Below are 25,141 nucleotides of genomic sequence, written 5' to 3' on the forward strand. Positions count from 1 at the left end.
TCACCAGACGCTTCCCTGATCTTATTCAGCTGACAAAACGTATGGCATCAGCTTTGTTAAGGTTTTTTATTCTCAGTTTGGGTAAGGATTATAGTCCCAGACGGTGTTTAGAAACCTTTCTTCAGGATATTTATAATGTGCTATTCATCTCTTAAGCTTCAGATGTGTTTTTTGGGAACAACAATAAGACTTAAACGTATTTGTTGAGCTCAGTTTTTATCCGTGGTGATCTTATATAAGTCTTTAGTGACTCCACAGTGAGCTTTTTGCCTTTCAGCTTTAGTTAGACCGGCTGTGACTCCCCCAGAAAACATGGTTTCACAGACACTTTGTCCAAGAAAGAGTATCTGGTCTTATTATATTAAACCAAATTAAAAGAAATGACTTTCAAAGTTGCAGTAAAATACAGCTGCGTGTTCTTCTGATTAGCATGTTGAATGAAACCCCCAGAGAGTGTCTTGACCCCGCTCCTCTCACATTGCCTGCAAAGACTTAATTGCCAGTAAATTTGGTTGATTCCAGAGTTTGACTCATACAGCTCTAATGGGGGTGTTTTGCATAAGTGGGCTCATTCTCATCATTTGGTTAGCATAACAGCAATTTAGAGCTGTGCTTTTTTGGGTCTAAATGAGTTTTTCAGTTACATAATGCACTCGACTATCACAGATTCTAATGTGGCTGGAAAAGGCTTTTGCACACAGCTTTAATTAGTGTGCTGGAAGTAGCAAATATAGGGTTATATTACGCTATTAAATGCATAAAGCACACAAGTGACCCTTAACATTTCAGCCATACTTGCAACACTACTTACAGACTGACATTTTGCAACATTTTTCAGAGGGATTGACATAAAATGTGAAGCTTATTGCCTTCCTCATAATAGTAGATTACAATACACTCGTTCCATTTATTTGGTATATGCATACAAATTTGAAAAACAAGCAACATTCACATCAGCCTAAACTGTATGGAGTTGTAATTAGAAATGTTGGTGGATGACTGTAGCACACATTATACATCCTTAACATCAGTGTGTAAGGATTATCAGTGTGTGTGCTATAGCATGCTGGATCCCATACAGCAAAACTCAATTGTTATGTCATGAGGGAAACATGTTCTCCAAATTAAACGTTGACTTTTGGTTTTCATGAAGGAACCTCACACAGGTCACTCTTTAAACGTTGTCCCTTGAACTCTTTGCACCCATCATAATGACTACAGCCACTACAGTGCGTATAATAAAACGTAAATATGCTGCATGTAAAAGTCCTACATTAGGTTGTTTTTCAGGTTCAACTTCAGACATTGAAGTGCTGCAGGAAGTCCCTCTGCACAACTGGTTGTTTTTGCTTCAGTTAGAATTTTGTTTTCATGTATTAACAATGAATGCCCCCCCCCCCCCCCCCCCCCCCCCCCTCTCTTCTGTTTTCTCCTCAGATCCGGACTTTGCAGACCAGGGAGTCCCCCCCCCTCTCCCCTGTAGGTATTCTCTCTCTCTCTCTCTCTCCTCTCTCTCTCTCTCTCTCTCTCTCTCTCTCTCTCTCTCTCTCTCTCTCTCTCTCTTTGCCTCTCATGTTTCTACTCATTTTACCTCAAAAAGAATATACTGTGTCTTCTCCAGTTAAATGCAATTTGTTGTGTAACTGAATCCGAATACTTTATACTGTAACCCCCAGGGAAATTAGGTTTTGTGATAGTCCAACATTTTTTAAATATCTTAATTTAAAATAAAAAAAATTAAAGAAGAATGTGAGATACAAATATACAGTATAATACAATACATATATTTAAATAAAAGTGAGAAGTTACTCTAAAATTTAAAAGAAAATTATGTATACATGTTTTTCTAAATGGATACAGTGGTGTATAAGCAATAACAGAAATAGGTCCTAGGTAAATGTTATTTTTTATATTTTCTGAATGAGAATACGTTATTTATCCTGGGGAAATTAGGTTTTGTGATTGTCCTTTTTAGATTGAAATAAATACATAATATATATATATAAATAAGAATGTCAGAAAAAAAGTACAATACAACTAAAATGAAAAGTTTCCAAAAAACTACGTACATAAGCATAATACGTTAAAATTCAAAAAGTGTACATTGCATACATTATGTAACATGGTTTAATATATATACAGTGGTGTATAAGCAATAACAGAAATAGGTGGTATATGTCTGTTTGTTGTGGCTCCACGTTTGTTAGTTAGCTTATCCACACCTGTATATGTGTGTGTGTGTGTTTATGCCTGTGTGTGTGTTGCAGCCTGTCAGTATGACATGGTGGGTCCAGAAGGAATCGTAGAGTCTCATCAGATCACCAGAGACGGGAAGGCGGGCGCCTCGGAGGCCGTGGACTGTAAATGGTACATCAGAGCTCCACCTCGCTCCAAGGTGAGTGACTGTTAGAGCCAGTGTTTTGTTTTGATAAGAAAGGCCACCTAATCGTGACGTTTGTAGTCAACCAGAGTATAAAAGACTACAGTTCCCATGGCGCCTTCTCTAAAGTGACAGTGATGGGCAACCTGCTAGTCTAGCAGGAAGGGCCCTCAGATTTGGAGATACCCCTACCCGAGGTAGAACAAAACACAACAATGATTGTTCTTATCTTTAGGGTCTCCCATTAATGAAATTGATTGTTGTCACATTTTATTTTGGGTTGTTCTTTAGAACTATCCCCAATCCCTGAAAAAGAGCCAAATTAGACCAGGCCGAATGGGAAAGGTGACTAAAAAAGCCCATAACTTGAGAATGACCTCTCTTTTCCTCTTCAGATTTGCTGAGGTATGAACCAGGTGGCTGTCCTACATCACCAAATAGTCAGACAATTATTTACCTAAGAAAATACTGAATTATAGTCTTGTAAACTTAGCTTTAGTTTAGACGGAAATTGCACTTTTTGGTGATTGGAACATAGGACTCCATCACTCTCATGTATCAGGAAAACAGAAATCCCTAAAAGATATAGCATTACTGAATTGCCTAGGTGCTATTGAACACTAACCGGTAGTTGTATGGACATATCTGGTACAGTTCTATTGCAAATTAGATCTGTTTAGACATAGGCCGACCTCTCTATAAACAATGTCGTGGCTTCCTTCCTTGTCTAAGGAAAGAAAACGAGTAAAAGAATGTCTGTTTAAGGCGTCTAGTGGCTTTGATGGAAAAACAAGAAAGGAAGCCACGACAGTGACGCTAAGCTACATCCGTCCATCAGATTTACTGCCGAATCTGAAAATGTCACACAGAACAAAATGGAAATGTAATTGTGTTGGGATGAAGACAGGAGCGGACGAGAATAGACGCTGGAAAATACATATTTGGGAAACTTTCAGCCCCAACTTTAAGACTCTATTGAGCATTTTTTAATCTTAATTTCATGTTTCCACTTTGCATTCCCTCATACTCTGGATCAGGGGTTGCATCGGGAAGCTTTGATTCTGCTGCTGGGTTAGTGTGCAGCTGTCAGCAGGGTGTGAGGGTCTGTGGCTGCGGGGCGATTGTTCCTCGGCTGGGGTCAGACAGATAGGAGCAGGGTTTACTCCAGGTCAGACCCCCCCTTTTTTTTGTAATCAGCAAGCTGTTGCCAAGAGGAATGAAGGGATGGAAGCAGACGGAGAGACGGAGGGAGAGTTAGCGCTGATGAAACAGCGTTGCCATGCAGTTTGACCCCGAGGACTCCTACAGCCTGTATTTGTTTTCTCTGCAAGTCTTAGTAGTAATACTGACACACACAAACACACCTTTACTACATCCCAGACATGCTTTTTCTTATCTACACGAGCTACCTGCAATGCATTAAAACTAACGGATTAAAAGTGTCCCTGAGCAGCAGTAAAAAAAAAAGCACATTTAACAAACTCTAAAACTCCTCATATGGCTCGATCATATACGCATTGCAGTAAATCTACTCCTGGAATAGTGTAGCAGGACTTGATTTAAAAGAATAAAGCCACCATTTTACTTTGGCTTTGGACAGGATTGAGGAGGCTTGCAGTTTTTTTTAGACTTTGAAAGGTTTGGTTGGCTTTCTTCGTAACTAAAAGGCTTTTTTAAGATCTCATTTCGAGCCTATGTAAGAATGTAAAAACGCGGATAGAAAAACATCCTTCAACCCTTATAATACATTTTATTTATCAAGGAGCTCAAAGACGCTTCACAGAGGTAACACCATGTATCACAAGGACACAGCTTTAATCACACATTAAAAGCTAGTCTGAAAAGGTGAGTCTTGAAGGTTGGGAGGTCAGTGCAGTCTCTGATTTGTTGTGGTGTGTGTGTGTGTGTGTGTGTGTGTGTGTGTGTGTGTGTGTGTGTGTGTGTGTGTGTGTGTGTGTGTGTGTGTGTGTGTGTGTGTGTGTGTGTGTGTGTGTGTGTGTGTGTGTGTGTGTGTGTGTGTGTGTGTGTGTGTGTGTGTGTCATTTCCTAAAGGTTATACCAAGGTTATAGCAAGAAACACAATCAATACATGTGAAGTAGTGACTTACTATGAAGGCTTTTCACTTTGGGATGAGTCCTCAGAGTGTGCGCAGAGTGAAATAATGCAGCTGCTTAACCGTGTCACTATCAGTTTCACTAATTCAGCGCTAGTTAACGTTACAAGATGTTATCCTCCGCCACCACAGAGCTCTTTCTCCAGTCACACAGCACGCATTAGGGAAGCTATTAAACATCCTCCCATCCCTGATGACGACTGATTCACACTGTGCTACACACACACACACACACACACACACACACACACACACACACACACACACACACACACACACACACACACACACACGCACTCTTATGATATGCCCTGCCTGCAGATAATATTGCTGTGATTCACGGCCACAGCAATTTCTTAGCTTCTTATCTGACGTATTATTCGGGTCGTATTATTGTCCTGCTGGCGCCCATGGTTCCCGTTCAGAAACGTCCTTCGGATTTCTCTTTACTTTCATGCCCAAGGCCGCGGGAACTAAAAGACTGCGACATCCACCCAGAGCCAGTCTCCTTACCATCAGCACTCATGTGGAGCCAGCCAATAAACGTTGCAGCAGGTATAGGAGGGACCCTGGCCCCGGCTGAATGTTAAGGTCGATGCAAAAAAAGCAGCATTGATTCCTCCGTGCCTCTAAGTGGTTTGCATACGTCAGCCAGCACATGTCAGGCTGCAGAACCAACGAGGACAATAAGTCAATTTTGCGCGAAATAGCATTGTGTGTGTGTGTGTGTGTGTGTGTGTGTGTGTGTGTGTGTGTGTGTGTGTGTGTGTGTGTGTGTGTGTGTGTGTGTGTGTGTGTGTGTGTGTGTGTGTGTGTGTGTGTGTGTGTGTGTGTGTGTGTGTGTGTGTGTGTGTGTGTGTGTGTGTGTGTGTGTGTGTGTGTGTGTGTGGCTGTGTATGAAAGAACGACAGAGTGATGGAGCCTGGCAGTATGATGTATTTTCCTCCGTCTGTATCAGTGTCATATTCAGCCCTGCAGGAGTGTGTCTCGCAGGGCAAAAGCCTGACTGTCATTGGCTCTGATGGACAAGGAAGCAAATAAAAATGTTAGCACGGGTCTGTCCTAAAGACCTCACACCCACCACCACTGCTCGCTCTCAATTACCCATAAGAATGTGTCTTTTTAAAACACACACATGCTGCTGCAGTGAGAGACCGCTGTGTACAGTAGGCGTGATTTTATGACTCTATGCTGATACAGGACTGCACTTCACCCAATGTGTGCCTGAAACAGCAGAGAGATAATCACATCCTACACTGGAGGCTCTAATTAAACCGGAGCACTCTAGAGAGAAGGCAGGAGAGGGGAGGAGGAAAAATGGCAAGGAAGGGGAAAAGGGAAAGATATACTCAATAATGCATTTATCAAAGGTCTAAATGCACTAAGAGGAGGTGTGAGGGTGAGTTGGCTCCACAGAACAGGGACACAGACTGAAAGATATACCTCCTGCAAGTAAGCAGTAATGACCATGTGTTGTTGCCAGTGACAGCACTGCAGCAGTTTGAATGCCATAATGGGATTGCCTTACACCACCTTGTGTCATTTGGATTCCTTCCCGTAAATCGGTTCTGCAGGACTACCTCGAATGAAATTAATTAGTTTTAGGTTTCCAAAGTAACGTGAAGCATGCAGTTAAAGGCAACACAATATCACCTTTTAATATACATACACACTTCTCTCATCTCCTGCTCTCTGTTTGCATCATTTCTTCTTCTCAGCTGTCCGAATTCAGCGGACAGCTGTTATTTGTAGATGAATATTTCCTGTATTTTGACACATAGCAGTTGCTGCATTCATCATGTGTGTCTCGTCTGTTTTTCGCCATCTGGCCTTCAATGTCTGACACCTTCCTGATGATAATGGCCAAAATATGGACATTCATATACTGACTATAATCAACAGCATGCACGCTGCTACAGGCCCCTTTTAAGGAAACACTGAGAACATATTCTGCCCCAGTCAGTGATGGATTCTGCGTCGTTATTGGAATCAATGAGGAGGCAGCCTATTTTCCTGCAGGAGAGAGCAATCTCTGGCCTTACAAATTGGTGATTGTATCTATCTGATCCATTGCCGTCATTTGGGTTTGTGACGGCGTCTGCAGTCGGATTTGTCTTCATCATCGGCCAGTTAGAAGAGTTCTGACACAAGAAAAACCCCAACTCTTATTGCAGCGTGTCCCTCTTTTTATTTCCAAGCCAAATAAAGTAACAAGCATCTATCAGACATTACTCAAGTGCAGGCAAATGTTAGGAACATATATCACAAATGCTAGTTCTTGTTTTCCCTTGATAAACTCAGCGGGATGCACACGAGCCAAGGAACCATTTCCATGTCATAAAAACAAGACATTTCTGATGTAGGACTACTGTATAATCTTTTACAACATAAAAGGGTTCACTGTACGTAGCAGCATAGTCAAGTATTTTATGCTTTCATCATTGGGTTGGTAACGCTAAAAAACTGATTGAAGTTGAAAATGTTTCTTGGTTCTGACAAGTGAAACCTGCAACTGTCAGCACTAACAAAGCTAGCTGTTTCCTTCCGTCCTGCACTTTAAGAGTTCATGCAGTTACATTTTAAGATACAGTAGTACATCTGTATAATATAATAATAATAATAATAATATTAATATCGCGATAAAAAGTCCACGGTACGATATTTATCGCGATTTTGAAAAATAAAGGAAAAAAATGTGAATTCTTTTATTTTTTTTCTTGAATTTTTTTTTCTTTATTAAATAATAAATCTGATTTGTACAGCATTTTAGTAGGATAGTAGGATTTTAAAGTGTCAACAATAATAACCAGACCCTGCAATAGAATAAATACATTTTCACTTTAGTTTTTCAAGTAACTCAACTCTAACTCACTCACTCAGCATCATCAAGGTCATCTTTTAGGAATATGAGCGTGTCCACATTTCCAGGTAGCAGCTGGGATGTGTGGGCGTTTACAATATCCCCTGCTGTGGAAAAAACTCTCTTGGTTGGTACTGATGTTGCTGGGACAGAGAGATATGCTTTGGCCATGGGTGACAGCAGTGGGTCAAACTGTGCATTGTCTCTCCGCGATATCGCGATATTCGATATATCGTTACATCCCCAGTGAAGCGTCAATATGATGTTAAAGGTCTTACTCAAAGGTGCACATGAATAGTTGTATCAAATCATGTGCTATTCGTCAAGTATATTTTGAAATAGTTCACAGAAAAAGCATAATATGGCATCTTTATATTTCTAATATTCATCCTCTGGACCATGAATGTGTACAAAGTCTCAGTGTAAAACACATGCAAATCAAACAGATCAGTTACAGTACTTTGGTCAATGTGGAGGATTATGCTTTTAAACCATTGACATTTTAACCAGCCATTACCACCACATGAAGTCTCTTAAAACCAGTGTACTTAATCAACAATGTGTTGTGTTTGTAATGGGTCTATTGAATGAGCTTTTACTGGTTACAGACGGCTGCTCTAACTGCAGTCTTTGTGCTGCGGGAGGAAAAGCTCTTGTCTGATTTACCTGCTGCTCGCTGACGAGAGAACGAGCGAGCTAATTAACATGCTGATAGCTACCTCTCCCCATTACTGGCCTCTTGAACCTTGACTGTAACCTTACCAATAACCCATGAAATCAGTCCTCTTTGGCAACGAGCCGCATGGAATAGAGACATTTTTAATAACATTGTCCACCCATAAAACCTACTTTCCTCGTTCTTAATGCGTGATTGCTGACAGCTTTCTTCCAAAAAGTCCTTCATACTTTGAAAGTTAAGGCGTGTAAAGACTCGGATCAATGACCTCATCATTGATTCTTTCTAAGTTCATCCACGTTATTGAGAAACCATATTTTGTATTTCATTGTGGGAATCCGCGCAATATTGGATAGAGATAGAACATCGCAAAAGCATTTCACTGTAAAGTCTTCAGAGCCTCGCCCATCATGAGGCCCTCTCCTGCTGGGATTAAGACGGTGATATCAATACAAGGACACATTCATTTCAGGAAAGACACACACACACACACACACACACACACACACACACACACACACACACACACACACACACACATACACATACACATACACACATACACACATACACACACACACACACACACATACACATACACATACACATACACACACACACACACACACACACACAGTGGCTGAATATGACAAGTCTGGAGGTGGAAGATTATTGACACTAATATAAAACCCCGGGGGAAATCGACTCGCTTGTCCCCCCCCCCCTCTCTCTCAGATCCATTTCACCTCTCATGTTGTTGAAGGCGAGTTCGGTCCATTATCCTCCTCCATCTGCAGCTTTCCTCGTTGGGCATTTGAGCGGTCACATTTCGCTGTCACACAATTAACCGCCGTAATGACGGCGAGTGTTGTGAGCATCGGACCAGAACCAGAACTGTGATTGGACGACCTCCGCCTGATGAATGAGTGACAGACAATGATACACAGGCAATAGGGAAGTAACGAGGGATTGTTAGTGTCATTAAATAGTCCTTATATCTGCCATGCTTTTAATACATGTGTTTGAAGTCCATTATTTTCAAATAAAGGGTCTGAAATGAACTTTGTATGGAGGACACCTTTCTTTCTCTTGGTGCCAAATGTAACAAGGTGTTAGCTTTATCTCAACTGATATGAATAATGAGTCTAATGGCCTCTGTCAGTCTGAGTCTTCATTTGATACGAGTGTGTAATGACTTTGCACAAGCAGCAGGCTGTCGGTCCGGTTTCATCACAGAGCCGCTTCATCCGGCGCTGGATAATCAGTCAAATGAAGGAGCTGGAATATTTCCTCTGTCATTTCCTCATATCTTTAAACCTCCTCTTTGTTTTGGACAGATCTACCTGAGATTTCTCGACTATGAAATGGCCAACTCCAACGAGTGCAAGCGCAATTTCGTGGCTGTGTACGACGGTGGCAGGTGAGACGTTTCAACCTCTGTGTCAGATAAATCATGCTCAGACTCATTATCTCCGGATCAAGACTTAATCATGTCATTAACTGAACATAACAACTGATTATTTAGTTTTTCGTGAACAGTTAAATATGTAATTATGTCAAGACAAGACATTAATGGTTTTGACATCATGCAGTTCCCTTGTCCTCGCTCAACACACAGGAATCATTCTATGAGAAATGTCATCCGTCTTTCTTTAGTGTTAATGTATACATTTTTTAAAGCAGTGTTAGGAAGGGGGATCTGACCCAAATATAACAGAGCCTTAAAATCAATGTTGTTGCTCCTTCTTGATATATCTCAGACTCGGAAAATGGCTTTTTTATGGCTTTTTTGAAAGTATAACGCACGGGGGTTCAAGTTAAAAACACACTTATTGATTGACATCTCTCCCTGCCGTGTCCAAAGTTATTGATGATAAGTGAAGGCTGTCAATCAAGCAGGTGTTTGGATTCCAAATATCAAACTGTTCCTTTGATTGAACAGCCAGAGAGCTATTTGAAAGGCAACACAAAGACTTATTTTAACTCGATATAGCGAGAAGATTGAATCATGATCAAAGAAAAAGATATTTGATATTTTGAGATAATAATAATAATAATACATTCAATTTGTATAGCGCCTTTCAAGGGACCCAAGGCCGCTTTACATGGTGTGAACAAACAAGGAGGGCATGGAAAATAAGGATGTAATTGGATCATTAAGTGGTCAAAAACGACTATGAGATCTACATTGTTATCTGGGCCACGAAGGCATTGCAAGTGGGCCGCCAAATAATTTTCAAAACATTATGATTTGTGTGGAAACATTTCATTATTGAGATTTCTTTTATTTGAACCTCCTTGCCTTTCTCTTTCTTCCTCCTTAGCAACGGTCATTACAGTCCTTGACAACGGTCTGTTCTACTGGATTAACAACGTGTCACATGTTCTGAATCGACCAATCAGAACTTTATTGAGCCTCCGTATCGTTTATGGTTGAATGTGGGCCGCGAAATTTGTTTAGATTCTTAAGTGGGTCCTGAGTTGAAAAAGGTTGGGAACCGCTGAGTGAGGGGCTTAAGACATCAAAGAAATGCTTCACATTCACAAGATTCATATTGAGATTGTTGATGGTTATTTCCTCTCCTCCTCTCAGTTCGGTGGAGGACCTGAAGAACAAGTTCTGCTCCACCGTGGCTAACGACATCATGCTGGTCTCCACGCTGGGAGTCATCCGCATGTGGGCGGACGAGGCCAGCCGCAAGAGCCGCTTCCGCATCCTTTTCACCACCTACCAAGAGCGTGAGATATCTGCACTCACACACACACACTGTCATAAAGATGCCTACTGCAGCATGACCCCCCCATCTGAGGGAAACTGATTAGCCTTATTAATCAGACCGCCGCTCCATGACAGGAAGGCAGAGTAAAAAACAAGTCTGGTGTTTAGTGGTTGCCATTAAAGGCAGGAGGAGGTGGAGTGACCACGTTTATGGCGAGTTATATCCCACGCTGTTAATAGGAAAGGTGCTGTCACAGGTTTCCATTTCGTTTTATGAGCGTTTAAACTGCAGCAAGCAGGAAGAGGAGGTATGGGATTTCCATTATAGGGAATATCGCCTCCGGGTTAGTGTGCGTATGATAGCATTGGTGGATTTAGCTCAGCCAGCACTGTTCTTTATGGATGCAGAGAGAGAGTGAGACAAAGGATGAGCTACAGTATGTACACACACACACACACACACACACACACACACACACACACACACACAGTAACTCTTCCTCTTGCTCCTCACTGGTGGCAGCGTTTAGTTTGACAGGGGTTGCAGAGGGCATCCTTTGTAATAGTGAGGTGAATGAAGAGGGTCTGAGGCTTCAGTATACACTATGTCAATGTCATTCAGCTCCTTTAAATGCCACACACACACACACACACACACACACACACACACACACACACACACACACACACACACACACACACACACACACACACAAACTGCACTTCTGAATGTTGCGCCTGACTCTTTGAATCTTGAAGAGGAATCTCTCACAACAAAGTGATGAGGTCAAGATTAACAACAACAACAAAGGGCTCCCAAAAAATGTTAGCATAGCGTGATGAATGGTGCATTCATGTGCTCCTCTGATGGTGCTTTTTTTCCCAAATTCGGGAAGTCCGAATTTGGTGTTTATAAGTCTCATTGTGGAAACATATTTAGGACGAGTTTTCCTAATCTGGATTGAACAGACAACACATGATGAATGCGATGAATCTTGCAAGTAAAACTAAACTCTCCCTGTGATTCTGATCCTTGCTTAAAAGAGAGTGTTTTTCCACAAAGTTTCATGAAATTGTCCGGAAGTTATACCAGAATCCTGTCGACAGACATACAGACAAACACCATTTTACACTGAGGTGCTTTGCTCTGTATTTTGAGAACCAAAAAAAAGACACCCTGTGCCAGATACTTCCTTTCAAATCACTCTATTGTTGCCTCAGTGTGTCACATTGAGTCATCATGAATCAAGGCATGCATTACAAAGTCACTTCTGATTTCAAAGTGAGTCGAATTAGATGTCACGGTTGATTGGATTTACTAAATGTCACAAACTAGTTCCCAATGTTTAAGAAAGGTCATTCATTTCTACAACATTATACCTCTACGGCATATTGCGTGTATTTTGTAGTGATTCGGTTTAATGACTATAACTGGGTTGTTTCTGTTGTCCTCTTTGTGAGGCCAGGATGTGCTGTTGCCCGGGCAACGCCTCAGCCTAAGTCACTCCGGTGGTCTGCAGCGAGACCCCGACATCATTACATTATATTTAGCTGATGCTTTTGCCCAATTCAACTTACGATAAGTGGAATAAACCATGAAGATTTTTGATTTGATTTATTTCGAAAATGTTTTAATAATAATGAAAAACAAGATAATTATGATGCTGTGCAAACTCAAGCAGCATCAAATTGATAAACAAAAATATGATTGACTTGCAAATTATATGTAAACAAATGATATACCTAATTATACATCCGAAAAGGAGTGGGAAGAAGTTTACACTTATGTAATCCCACCCCTTCTCCCAGAAACTACATTAAGAAGATTTAAACTCAGATCAACAAAAAACATGCCGGTTTATAGGCTTAAAAATGTTGAAGCTCTGTGTGATGATTACAGTTTATACATTATTTAGATCCAAACAGACTTTCACTAAGTGCATTTCCACCATGAGGTAGTCATTGAGGCTCCATCTTATATATATTTACAGTAAAAGTGATGAGCTGCTGCTTAGTTTCAAATGGGCTGAACTCTTTAAGTACTGCAGTTTAGTTTTCTTTTATTGAGTTGAATAGCGGAGATGCAGTGGAAGCATCGGTCTGCTTTGAAGCTGTGTAGACTTTCTGCCGTCTTGATATCAATGAGGAGCCCGTCTTTGTATTGAAGACACATAGATAAGACATTTGGTACATTGATAGGAACCACAGTTACAAATATCCAACAGTTCAAAGCTACTAGTGTTCAGCTTAGTCTCTACTATAGTACATCAGTTGACAAGCCATACATAGCTGATCTTCACTTGTAAGAGAGTGGTGTACAGACTAACAGGACCAAACTAAAATACATCATAAATAAATAAATACAAATAACCCTCTTAACCCTTGTGTTGGGTTCGAAAGCTGTTTCCGTTCATGGTGTTTGCCGGTCCATTTCGACCCATGATTTAACTCAGTCTGTGATGCCGCTGTGGGGTCATCAGTAGAGAGGAGGTGGCTGTCCTGTCTGTGCTGTGGTGATTGGTGATTGCATTGATTGCAGTAACTCAGGGCACCTGGGTCTGGTGCCCTGTAGCTATTTAAAGCCTCTCTGCTCCTCTCTGGTCTCTCTCTGCTTCTCCCTGCAGGCACCCTGCTTTTTGTTGAGTATATTATGAGTTTCTTCAGTTGCTTTACTTTGTGCACTTCAACACTCTCACACACATACATGTCCATACAATCCTCACCCTGCAGTTACATTACTGATACCACTGACATCCACACCTCATACTTTACTGGTTTTCAACTTAATTAATTTGGTTTTGCTAAAATTAACATATTTTGTTAAACGTGGATATGGTGTGTCTCCTCTTTGTTGTGGCCTTCTGAGCCAGGTCATAGCTCAGTCCAATACATTTATTTAAATTGTATGGCCCCAAAACACATCTTTTTAAGTAACGAATGCGATTAAATACACTCATTATATACAAGCGGGTACAAGCGGCCGAGATGGGTTTTCCCCTCAGGGTGGCTGGTGTCTCCCTTAGGGATAAGGTGAGAAGTTCAGTCATCCGGGAGGGACTCAGAGTTGAACCGCTCCTCCTTCGCGTCGAAAGGAGCCAGTTGAGGTGGTTCGGGCACCTAGTTAGGATGCCACCTAGTAAGGATGCCACCTGGGCGCCTCCCTAGGGAGGTGTTCCAGGCACGTCCAGCTGGGAAGAGACCGAGGGGTAGACCTAGGACCAGGTGGAGGGATCATATCTCTTCTCTGGCCTGGGAGCGCCTTGGGACCCCCCAGTCAGAGCTGGTCGATGAGGGGAAAGGAACGTTTGGGGCTCTCTGCTGGAACTGAAACCCCCGAGACCCGACCACGGATAAGCGGGAGAAGATGGATGGATGGATGGATATTCCCTATAGTGAAGACAGTGGATAATTATGTTGTCTGACTATAATAGACTAATATTAGGACACAATTTCCCCCAAAAAAGCTTTTAGAACTTTATATTATTAACTAGCAACCTATGTGGTGTTATGGGTCAAATGGATCCATATACTGTAGATGAATGCTAGATAAAGATAAGGTAGTCTAAAGTCAATGATGAATCTTGATTGGTCCAAATTTCATTTCATTGCACTGCTCTTCCTAGACCCGAACACCCAATTATACACTTTTATTTTCAAAGAGACCTTCAGACTTGGCTCATATTGTCAAAATCAGTTTCGTAGTGTTCATAAAGCTGTTGTGGAGGATATCATCAAGCCTTCAGATTAAAACAACTAGTAGTTATTTTATAATCGTAACTTGAAAAGGAGACCCGAACACAACAAAAGGGTTAAAGAATATTTCATTTTAGCAAATGTTTTTGTTGAGCGTTACCCCGGACGCAGCGAGCTGAATATCATCCAGCAGAGAACCGAGCGGTGCAGAGTGTCTGTCTCCACACACTCTGCGGCAGAGCAACGTCTTTTAGATGTAAAACACACTAGACTCGAAGTAGTGGAGCCAGGCAGCTTGAATCTATACGCATCAGCATTTTGTCACACGGTTGGGACAGATTGTTATAACCTGTGTGCACTCTTTCACTTGTTTGCCCACATTATGTGTATTTTTCTTGTTGATTACATCATATAAAACGAGTGAAAAAGCCTACAGTCATCACATTGGAAAGCTAGAAGGGCACAGGAAGGCGAGGAAAGTATTTTAATGACTCCACTGAGCGGACAAAATACCGACTGACATTAAGATTTTAAAGAAATATTCCACCTAAAACAACCCTGTGCTGCAACCACTCAAACATGTTCAGTAAACCAATGAGAGGCGTCTGTAATGAGCAGTGGACTTTGAAGTATGTTCCCATCAACATTCCCGATGGTTAAACAACATTTGACAGCATTTTTAGCACCTCATAAGGTCAAGTATAATATCATTATATATACCGTAATTTTCGGACTATAAGCCGCGCCTTTTTCCCTATTTTTCGACACTGCGGTTTATATAACGGTGCGGCTAATCTATGGATTTGTACAGCTAACGGCCACCACCTTTAACTCTATGGGCTCTATGGCCGGTCCGCGGACCCCCACCTTTAAGCGGCGGGTTCCAGCAGGAAAAGCTGGAGGCCGGAAAAGAGTGAGACAGGTAGTGCGCAAAAGTAAAAGTGGAACCGAGAGTGGTATGTCGCTGCTGCGGCTTATATTCAGGTGCGGCTTATAGTCCGAAAATTACGGTATATCAGGTGGTCATTGTTCTCTGTAGGTAAAGACAAATTAATTCACGTTTTCCTGCGTTGGTCTTGCTTGAATTAACTCATAACATTTCCACTTAGAGAAACTCACATTGTAATGCATTGTTAAAAGATTTTGATTATAATTTAACTTTATGAAATATAATACATTATGACTCTTGAAAGAAACAGTGAGATCGCTGCAATTATATTCTATACGTCTTATGATAATTGACCTTATAAGTGATTATAAAATACTTAAAGGTGGGGTAGGTCATTTTGGAGAAACCAGCTCGAGTGCGCTAGAATTTGAAAATACACAACCGAAAGAAATCTGCCACTTCCTCACAGAGCCCCTCCTCCAACACACACGAACGCGCACATGACCAATGAGGGCACGAGATAAGTTTGTGCACAGATGGAAGGCTGACAGGCAGGTAGGCCATCCAGTTACTTTAGCCGGGCCGGCTCAGATGATTGGTCGTGCTTTTTACAGCGCTACGGCTTCCACAGATGACATTTTTTTATGGATTTATTGTCAAAGCATTTCAGATATTCATTGCTATCGGGATGTTAAGAGCATTCCATGGAATATAACCAAAAGTGTTTCTGAAGTGAATTACCTACCCCACCTTTAAGAGGTGATTATTGTATGCGTATTGATTGGTTCTCATAACTATTATACAGCCCTGTAAGGAGATAATACATCTAAATAAATATATTTATATTGCATTATTGACATATAAAGTGTACTCAAAACATTTTTGAAAGTCATTGCTAATGAAAGAGTTGATACGGGAGAACTACAGAAGAACAGTATGAAGTTAATTACTTCCCTTCCCCAAGTGAAAGCAACACAGTGTGACACTTCTACAAGAGAGAGTGTGTTTTGCAACTTATTCACAATAAACTCTCCCTCGCTGCAGCTTTTCTGTTTGCTCACAGCTGCTGTTTCCCAGTGGGACCGGCCGCTTTTAGGGGAGGAACACGTTCCCAAACCTCCAGCACGTTCCCACCTGCAGATCTGTTTTCAGGCTCACACACACTCCTGCTATGCACACCTACAGCGTTAGATTACCAGTGTGACGTATAAGAAAGTGAAGCCTATCTTTACCCAAGAAGCAATTACGTCTTAGGTGATAAATGTGCCTGTGTGACATCCCGGCTGTCAGCATTGTTACGCCTCATCAACAGAGGCTCAGAGGGAGATCTGCTCCGGCTTCACTGCACACATCACTTCTGGTTTTTCTTGTAAAGCTTCGTGTGCTGAATGCATGAGAGCGTTTGAGAACAACACAGTATGCTAATGCTCTGTTAACGTATGGACCTCTGCTGGGTCTCGGATCAGATTATATCCTCTCCGAGCACTTTTTATCTTCGTTTACTTTGAGATTAAAAGGAGAAGTGTGGGGTGATCAGAATGAATTGTCAACTCTGTTTACATCTTGTCTGCTAGTTCGCCTCGGGGCAGAAGACCTCCAACGGAGTGCGAGGCGACGGTGGTTTTATAAAAAGGTGTTTTTTCAGACAAGGTGGTTTTAAATAATAGAGAAGAAGAAGAAGAAGTGATTACGATGTGTTGCTTCCCTGCAGATACGCTCTGCACAAACACCCCGACTGCTTTCATCAGACTCTCATTCAGGAGTTAATTCATCCTCCCAGCAGTGACTGGGGATGTGCTTTTGTGTGGGCAAGAATATTACAGAGAGAAGGGAAATTAATTCAGCAGAAGATAAATGTGGATCTCAGTTTTCATATCGTCTGGTGGAGGAGGGGAAGAAGAGGGCTCCCTCTGCTGGTTTTGACAAAAAAAACATCCTTGGCATAAAGTGTATGAATGAAAAAAGGCTGAGAGAGAGGAAGTGGAAGACTGAGAACTCACAGAGACAATGTGAGTCAGGAAGTGTTGGCAGACGAGTCGGGATTCAGAGAGAGATGGAGGTTATTCACTCTAATTCAGGATGTTATCATTCACTCGGGATGAAACAGCCGTGTATCACCGTGGTAACGCTGTCAGTCCCAGAGCTCTGCCAAACCTCTGCATGGCACAGATGGGTTCTGGGGGAAAAGGTCTGATCTCAGGAATGCACACCCAAATGTATATCTCAAAATCTGGCTCACTCTCAGCAGCCCTAAATAACACTGATCTGTTAAAACACATTTGCTTCTGTTCATGAGCGTAAAAAGTGTAAATCACGTAATTTGCAGATGAGTAAGTATATTTATGTAATTGTGTGTATTTGTTTTATACTTCCAGCTCCATGTGATGCCGACGCCTTCTTCTGCCACAGCAACATGTGCATCAACAGCACGCTGGTGTGTAACGGCATGCAGAACTGCGTCTACCCCTGGGATGAGAACCAATGCAAAGGTGAGATGTTTTTTAGAATCATAACACACTACGTTTGATTGTTTCAGCACCACGGAGAGCGACAGTGAAGCAGAGAGGGGTGTTTCTCAATGTCGAGGAAGGATGCTCCAGAGCCACTATTTCAAGGATGCTACGTCATCGAGTGCCGCCGAAGGACTGTTCCAATGTCCAGGCTCCTTGGAATTCTACCGAGCCCGGCGTCCTTCGTTGCGGGAAATTTCGAGGCTGCATATGTGTAGACTCCGCGGTCTTAAAATCCCCACGATGCTTTGCGCACGGACCAATTTCAAGAAATCGCTCTCCATTTAAGGCGGGGCCACAATTCTTCGTTTTCCGAGGCTAGGAAGGATTCTTGCCTCGCTTCTGAAGGAAGTGACTCGGAGGGACTTGTCCTACCAAGGAAGCATCCTCGACATTGAGAAACACCCAGGGTTTACACACTGCTGGACTTTTACTTTAATCCTTTACACACTTACAACAACAACATGTAACTGTGCAGGTGGAGGCAGTTTGGCGTCTCCTCTTTGTCTTGCTATAACCAGAAGCTCCACATATTGATTCATAAGGTGAAATGCGCAGGAGAAAGTCAAACACTGTCCATTTGCAAATAACGCCCAAAAACGATTGAGGATTGCCTTTAAATGTCACTTAACAAGGGGAAACATATTACACCCCAGATTAAAAATCATCCACTTAATCAGGCATTTATTTGTATTAACTCTTTGTTGCTTTTATTCTTATTTTTATTATTTAAATCGATTTTTTTTTTTCCATCAAAAGCCCTGATCTGATTTCTTTGTATTTCTTTTTGTATTCGTCTTATGCGATGAACATAATAATATTTGCCAACGTTTTGGTTATTTTATTAAGAGATTTATGTTGTGCTCTCCTCACTGGTTTTCAAGTGTTAATAATAATACATTTGATTTAAGGCGCCTTTCATGACACCCAAGGACACCGTACAATTTGTTAAATATTATAAGAGGTAAAAGCAACAGAACATGTAATACAGAAGCCAGGTTTTACTTAGCATTGATATTGTTATTTATAGTAAATCATATACTTTAGAGGACGATATTTGTTGTGACAGCTGATCTGGTTGTTGGTCCAGGTCTTTGAAGCTGCTCTCTTTCCTCCCTGCCTCCAGGCACCAAGTACCTGTGTACTCTCTGACTTTGTGATACCATCAATTCCTTCATTTCCGCTGTAGTTTGATCCCTCTCTGCACTTTGAATTTTAAAGCCTCTGGATCCATACATTGATCCCCAGAGTCTGCTCCTGGCAGCTCCATAATTCATCCTCTCACTGAGGATTTATTATTGCTGCTTCTTCGTTTGCTATTCAATTAATTATCTGAGAGGTGTGAAGACTCTGGGGAAGTTTTTCCTCTGCATTATATCGCCAATTAATGAATGTTCTTTTCCTCAACCTTTCATAACACATCACTGTAAGTACATACTGTAAAGTGGCATCTATACTGTAGCCTAGCATCTCACACGTCCATAAATACGTTTCTGCTGTTAGTTACGCTGCTGTCACTGGCTTGCAGGTCAGATGTGTCTTTGTGTCAAACTAATGCATAAACACTACCTCTGCTACTGTGGTACAATTACCTTTAGTTTCTGTTTGGAAAATCTCATTCGTCACCAGCTTGAGCTTCAACATCAGGATCCATATATTCCTGATCCTCTCCAGAATGGAAGTAGTCATCACATACAGAGCATCAACTAGTTCCTGAACAGTGTCCTTCACATGCTGATATCCAAGAGAGGGAGTTACTCAGTCACAACATGGAGGAATGTACAAAATACATTTTCTCAAAATGTTGGCTTTTTTCAGAAAATATCAAAATTCACACTTTTATTCAAAATATAAAAATCCTGACTTTTTCTCAAAATTATGTATTTTTTCTCAAAATTCTGACTTTTTACTCAAAATCTCAAAATTCTGACTTTTCGTGAATACTTCAACATGTTAATAATCACTGGTCTCCGGCTTGAGCTTGAATCTCAGGATCCATGTATCTGTGATCCTCTCCAGAATGGAAGTAGTCATCACATACAGAGCATCAACTAGTTCCTGAATAGTGTCCTTCACATGCTGATATCCAAGAGAGGGAGTTACCCAGTCACAAGATGGAGGAATAGAAAGCAGTATTCAATGTTTACTTCAGATTAGCTCCACGTCAGAAATGAGCATGCTTGTCACATGTCTCTCTCCATAGAGGCTGAATCATCATGTTAATCACATAGCTATCATATGCCTCAACTAGTCCTGATGCTCTTCTAGGTAATCACACATCCTGTCATGTTCACAGCTACAGTTGATACCTTTGTTATCAGTTACTCTCATGTTGGAAGAGGACACTCAGTATGTTCCCGAAAGTTGCTCTGCAGTAAACCTCCCTTCAGCCCCAGAGTTACCCTCCCTCCCTGCATCTACTCAGATTGATTCTGTATGCACAGTACTGTTACTCTCTCTTAAGCAGAGCAAATGACAGATTGCATCAATTAATTAAACCCTGCTATAGCTCACTCACACTGAGAGAGCGCTCCAGCCTGCAGTCAGCGCTTGTAACCGTGCAGCATGAAGAGGCCGTGTTTCTCTCTCTCTCTGCACGCTCACCGCCCATTGACTACATTTGTCCTCATTAGTGATCAAATGTCAGGTTTTATCCCCTTCTTCTTTACCCTTCTGATTGTAACCATTGACTGTCATTGAAGCTGCTGTGTTACATGTTCATACAGCATGTGAATGTCACACATCTCCCCACAGACTGCCTCTCTTCTCTCATGACAAAAGACCGTAGCTTTGACTCAATGTGACCTTCTCACCGTCTTTTTCATATGAGAGCCACAGACTCTTGTGCATGTGTTAAAAGTGTGTTTAACATGTGAGCTATAGTATCTATCTTGTTGCTAAGGAAATCATTCTCACCTTTTGCTAAGCCTCACCCTCTTTGTGACTGTTGCTCTCCGTTATCATCGGGGGTGCTGTGGGGTAGCTTGCCGCTTCATAGAGGTTGCTCAAACATGTAGGGTTTCCCATTAAGGTAGCTATATGGGCTACAGTGAAATGTTCTACTGCAACACTCCCCACACGTACATACAGTAGGCTACACCCGCGGCTGTTACAAAGAAGGCTCGATAATCAGCTCACGGCATATAGGAAGGATAAAGTGCTATTTTTTTTATAAGTGGGGGGTGGACCAGCCTCCTAGGGCTGAAGTTAAAGTTAAATTATTGAAGTTAAAAGCATCAATCTGGTGCACTTTGAGAGCAAAGTTAAGAGATCTATGGATACATCTCTCAACACCCATATGAAACAGAACTGTACACAGATTTCTTTATGGATATTTTACAAATCACTCTCCTTTTAAACTGTATTCTTGTTTTACTGTCACATAGTATTTCCTACCTGTTTCTCATTTATGCTCTTATTGTTTTATAGCCTAACTACAATGATCATATGAAGGTGTGCCTCGGAAATACTTGTTTACATAAATGGTGATCAAACTGTTTTGAGACCCACTGAGATAACTTAGACTAAAGTGAACTATCTAAACACTGAGAGCCCTTTACCTCACTGAGCTGACGCTATCTGACAGGAGAGGACTTTCCTTTCACTTAGTTGTAGAAACAGCTTCTAATATCCGTTAGCGCAGCAAAAACAATAATGCTCTCTCTCTCTCTCTCTCTCTCACTCACTCGTGCGCTCTTGCCACACACACAGAGCCGAGCTTGAATGAAACACCCAGAAGTAGGCTACTTGTACTGTAGCATATCATTTTCGAATCAATCATTTTTCAAATTATGAATTTCACATATATATGAAACAAAAACATACATTTATTGGGGTTGCTTAGCAGTTGCTAGGCCAATTGTTAGTGTTGCTGTAGCAACTGCAAGCTACCGCCTGGCGCCGCCCCTGATAATAGGTCTTCGATTTTGGACAGAGAACAAAAACTGAAATTAGCTTCACAGACTCAGTTCAAGACAAGCACATGTCATGGACTCTCCACACATCTCAAATCAAGCACCCTTTAGGATGTTTGATTTGCATTACCTGGTGCAAATATGCAATTATAAGAGTCTTTGCGTTGACTTTGTTTGAAATTGCGCCAAAAAGTTTGAACAATTTGCTCTGGGTTTGGTTTGAAAGCTTAATTTACCTGGACAAATACCAGCTTCTAAACGATGGAGCAATACTGTCGTTGCGCTAGTTCTGAATATGTCTTTTTTTAGCTTAACCTGTAAAATCACAGTATCATTTAGAGTGAAATGCAGGTCTTGTCTAGATGGTTTCCCTCAATTTTCAAAACTATTGCAAGACAGTTAAGATGAGACACTGAACTCGAATGGTTGGAAGTTAGGATGGGTTGTTTTGAAGTGGATCTCGCAGTAGTTTCGAAGAGTTCTAGTTTCAAATCGAGGGTGTGCCGTCTAGAATTGACCTGAAATGTCCTTGGAGGAACTGCTTGGTTTGGTTTCTACTGTAGTAGTAGGGTAGGGAGCTAGACTTACTAACACTTTGTCAGCCAACATGGGAGCAGACACAATGTTTAATCCATCCCTTTAGTTTTCGAAGACCGAAAAATAAGAAAGCACTTTACAAACTCTGAGAATAAGTCTCTTACTGAGCTACATTTAGTCTCACGTCACGAGGTGTTTAGCCAATGGTCGACTAGCTGGGAATAGAACTGTAGTTGTGTTCTCACATTGTGATGTATCAAGAATTTGCTCTGGGTTGGTTTGAACACTTCATTAACTTGTATTAAGAATGGATGAAGACCAGCTACTAAACAATGGTTTTAAGTTAACCTTTAAAATCACAGTATCATTTGAATTGCAGGTCTTGTCTAGTTGGTTACCCTCGATTTGCAAAACATTGATCTCCAATGTTCAATCCATCCCTTTAGTTATGCTAAGGCTAGAAAAAGGTAAGCACTATCCCAACCTCTGAGAATATGTTTCTTACTGAGCTACATTTCTAGTCTTGCAAGGTGTTAAGCCAATGGAATAGAACTGTAGTTGTGTTTCCACATCGTGATGTATCAAGCTCGCTCTCTGTTGTCTCTTCCTCTGCACAGAGAAGAGGAAAGCCAACATCTTGGACAACCTGAACAACACGAACGGCACCATCATCGGCGTGACGTGCTGCATCGTCCTCCTGCTGCTCATCGTGTCCGTCATCGTGCAGATCAAGCAGCCGCGCAAGAAGTACATCCTGCGGCGCGAGGACTTCGACCCGACGATGTTCCAGGAGGTGTTCGAGCCGCCTCACTACGAGCTGTGCACGTTACGCAGCGCCAACGCTAACGCCAACGCCTCCGCGGACTTAGTGGACCTGGCGGAGGACTTTGAGAACTACCACGCTCTGCGACGGGCCTCTTCGAGATGCATCCACGATCATCACTGTGGCTCCTCCTCAAACCCTGGCTCCGCCCACTTATCCCAGCTGTCTCTCAGTGGGCGAGGAAGCCGTGGGAACTTGAGTCGCGACGCCGCCACGCTGCTGACGGACCTCCCGCAGCAGAACATGGCGGTGCGCCCCCTGCTGCCGTCCTCTGGTAACAGACGCAGCATCCTGGTGATGAAGCACAGCTACTCACAGGAAGCGGCGGATAACGGATGCGACATGGACGACGAAATGGAGGAAGTTCCCACCACCAGCCACCGGCTCTCCCGCCACGAAAAGGCAGTACAGCGGTCAGTATCCATAGATTTCTGATGAGGAGAGCAGCAGTTAGCGATGGGGAAGTGTGTGTGGGATACATTTTGATTTTCCTTTTGTTTTAGCTTCCTCATGTTTTTTAATAATATAATAAGCTTCTTTTTGTTTGCATTAACCCTGTTTTTTCTCCCCCTTTCTATCATTAAACATTTTTTTTTCACAAAGGGCTAAATTATGTCCCCTCTTGCATGCTCATCACTGAACATGTCAAGCACCCCCTGCTAGTTTTAACCTTAAAATCATGATTGATAACTCTTTTTACTAAACTTTACTTTGAAATGTGTCAATACAGACCTCATTGTAAATTATATTAATCATCAGGGTTCTTACGTTCATTAAAAACCTGGAAAAGTCATGGAAATTCAAAATGCTAATTCCAGGCCCTGGAAAAGTCATGGAAATTCAAAATGCTAATTCCAGGACCTGGAAAAGTCATGGAAATTCAAAATGCTAATTCCAGGCCCTGGAAAAGTCATGGAAATTCAAATTGCTAATTCCAGGCCCTGGAAAAGTCATGGAAATTCAAAATGCTAATTCCAGGCCCTGGAAAAGTCATGGGCAATTGAAATGCTAATTCCAGGCCCTGGAAAAGTCATGGAAATTCAAAATGCTAATTCCAGGCCCTGGAAAAGTCATGGAAATTCAAAATGCTAATTCCAGGCCCTGGAAAAGTCATGGACAATCGAAATGCTAATTCCAGGCCCTGGAAAAGTCATGGAAATTCAAAATGCTAATTCCAGGCCCTGGAAAAGTTATGGAAATTTTTCCATAAGTTTTGGAAAGTCATGGAAATGTAACTAAAGTTGCATCAAATATAATTTATATTTTATCTAATCGCCAAAATAGTAATACTCTAATGATAATACATACTGTATCGTGTAGTAATGAAACGTAAAATGGCTTTTAACTGACGAGGTGTTTTGCTTATTTTCCTGTTCCATGTTAAAATAACCCATTTTCAGTGGTACCGCTGAGAAAGAGTCATTGTTTTGGTCATGGAAAATTAGGTAAAAGTCATGGAGAAGTCATTGGTGAAAAAGTGTATGAACCCTGAATAATATAATCAGTCCAGTTTTGACTGTTAATGCAAGGGCTTGAATCTGTGCCTCGTTGCAATACGGCAAACAATACTTATATAAAGCTCAACATTTTGGCATGAGGAAGATTTTCTACGAAGTAAAACAGTATTTTGCTCTGCACCTTGACAGCTTAGAAAGGTAAATGTTTAGGAGGTGTGCATACCTGGAGTAAACACGTTCCTGCATGCACTTCCTATGCGCTCTTTCCAGAGTGTTCTTGACTGTTTATTCACTGTGTTCTGCATGCCAGGCTCCCAGAGACTAGCAACGCACCAATGAAGTGTATTTCTGTTCTGTAGCACAATGTGCATTCTGACCTCTCTATGCAAAACGAGTTTGATATTAAAGAAAGAGCCGTGACATTTCAGGTTCTGCCTCATTGGCTCTTTGAGCAAACATGAATCAGAGTACAACACAACTAGGGTCTAAGAGACAATCTCAAGGTAAGCACCCTATCAACGGACATCTCTAAATGTTGTTGTGTAGTCATCATCTGCCCAGTCAGTAAT

The 25,141-nt window shown here is 41.7% G+C and overlaps 1 protein-coding gene across 6 annotated transcripts in view; it reads left to right on the plus strand.

Annotated features, from left to right (window-relative positions):
* Nucleotides 1–25,141, plus strand: part of neto1l (neuropilin (NRP) and tolloid (TLL)-like 1, like) — an 84,854-nt gene that overhangs the window by 55,942 nt on the left and 3,771 nt on the right. For 3 of the 6 annotated variants that reach the window (XM_079662045.1, XM_079662046.1, XM_079662047.1), the window contains exons 5-11: nucleotides 1,438–1,479; nucleotides 2,268–2,395; nucleotides 9,368–9,450; nucleotides 10,624–10,769; nucleotides 17,707–17,820; nucleotides 22,910–23,528; nucleotides 25,001–25,075. In XM_079662045.1, the coding sequence (XP_079518171.1) occupies nucleotides 1,438–1,479; nucleotides 2,268–2,395; nucleotides 9,368–9,450; nucleotides 10,624–10,769; nucleotides 17,707–17,820; nucleotides 22,910–23,528; nucleotides 25,001–25,061 (1,193 nt within the window). In that variant the 3' untranslated portion in view covers nucleotides 25,062–25,075. The remainder of the gene's footprint in view (nucleotides 1–1,437; nucleotides 1,480–2,267; nucleotides 2,396–9,367; nucleotides 9,451–10,623; nucleotides 10,770–17,706; nucleotides 17,821–22,909; nucleotides 23,529–25,000; nucleotides 25,076–25,141) is intronic. The other 3 variants (XM_079662043.1, XM_079662048.1, XM_079662044.1) reach the window with 1 other exon arrangement.

The sequence above is a fragment of the Notothenia rossii genome (genome assembly GCF_949606895.1).
Source record: "Notothenia rossii genome assembly, chromosome: 12".
In the NCBI taxonomy this organism is placed as follows: Eukaryota; Metazoa; Chordata; class Actinopteri; order Perciformes; family Nototheniidae; genus Notothenia; species Notothenia rossii.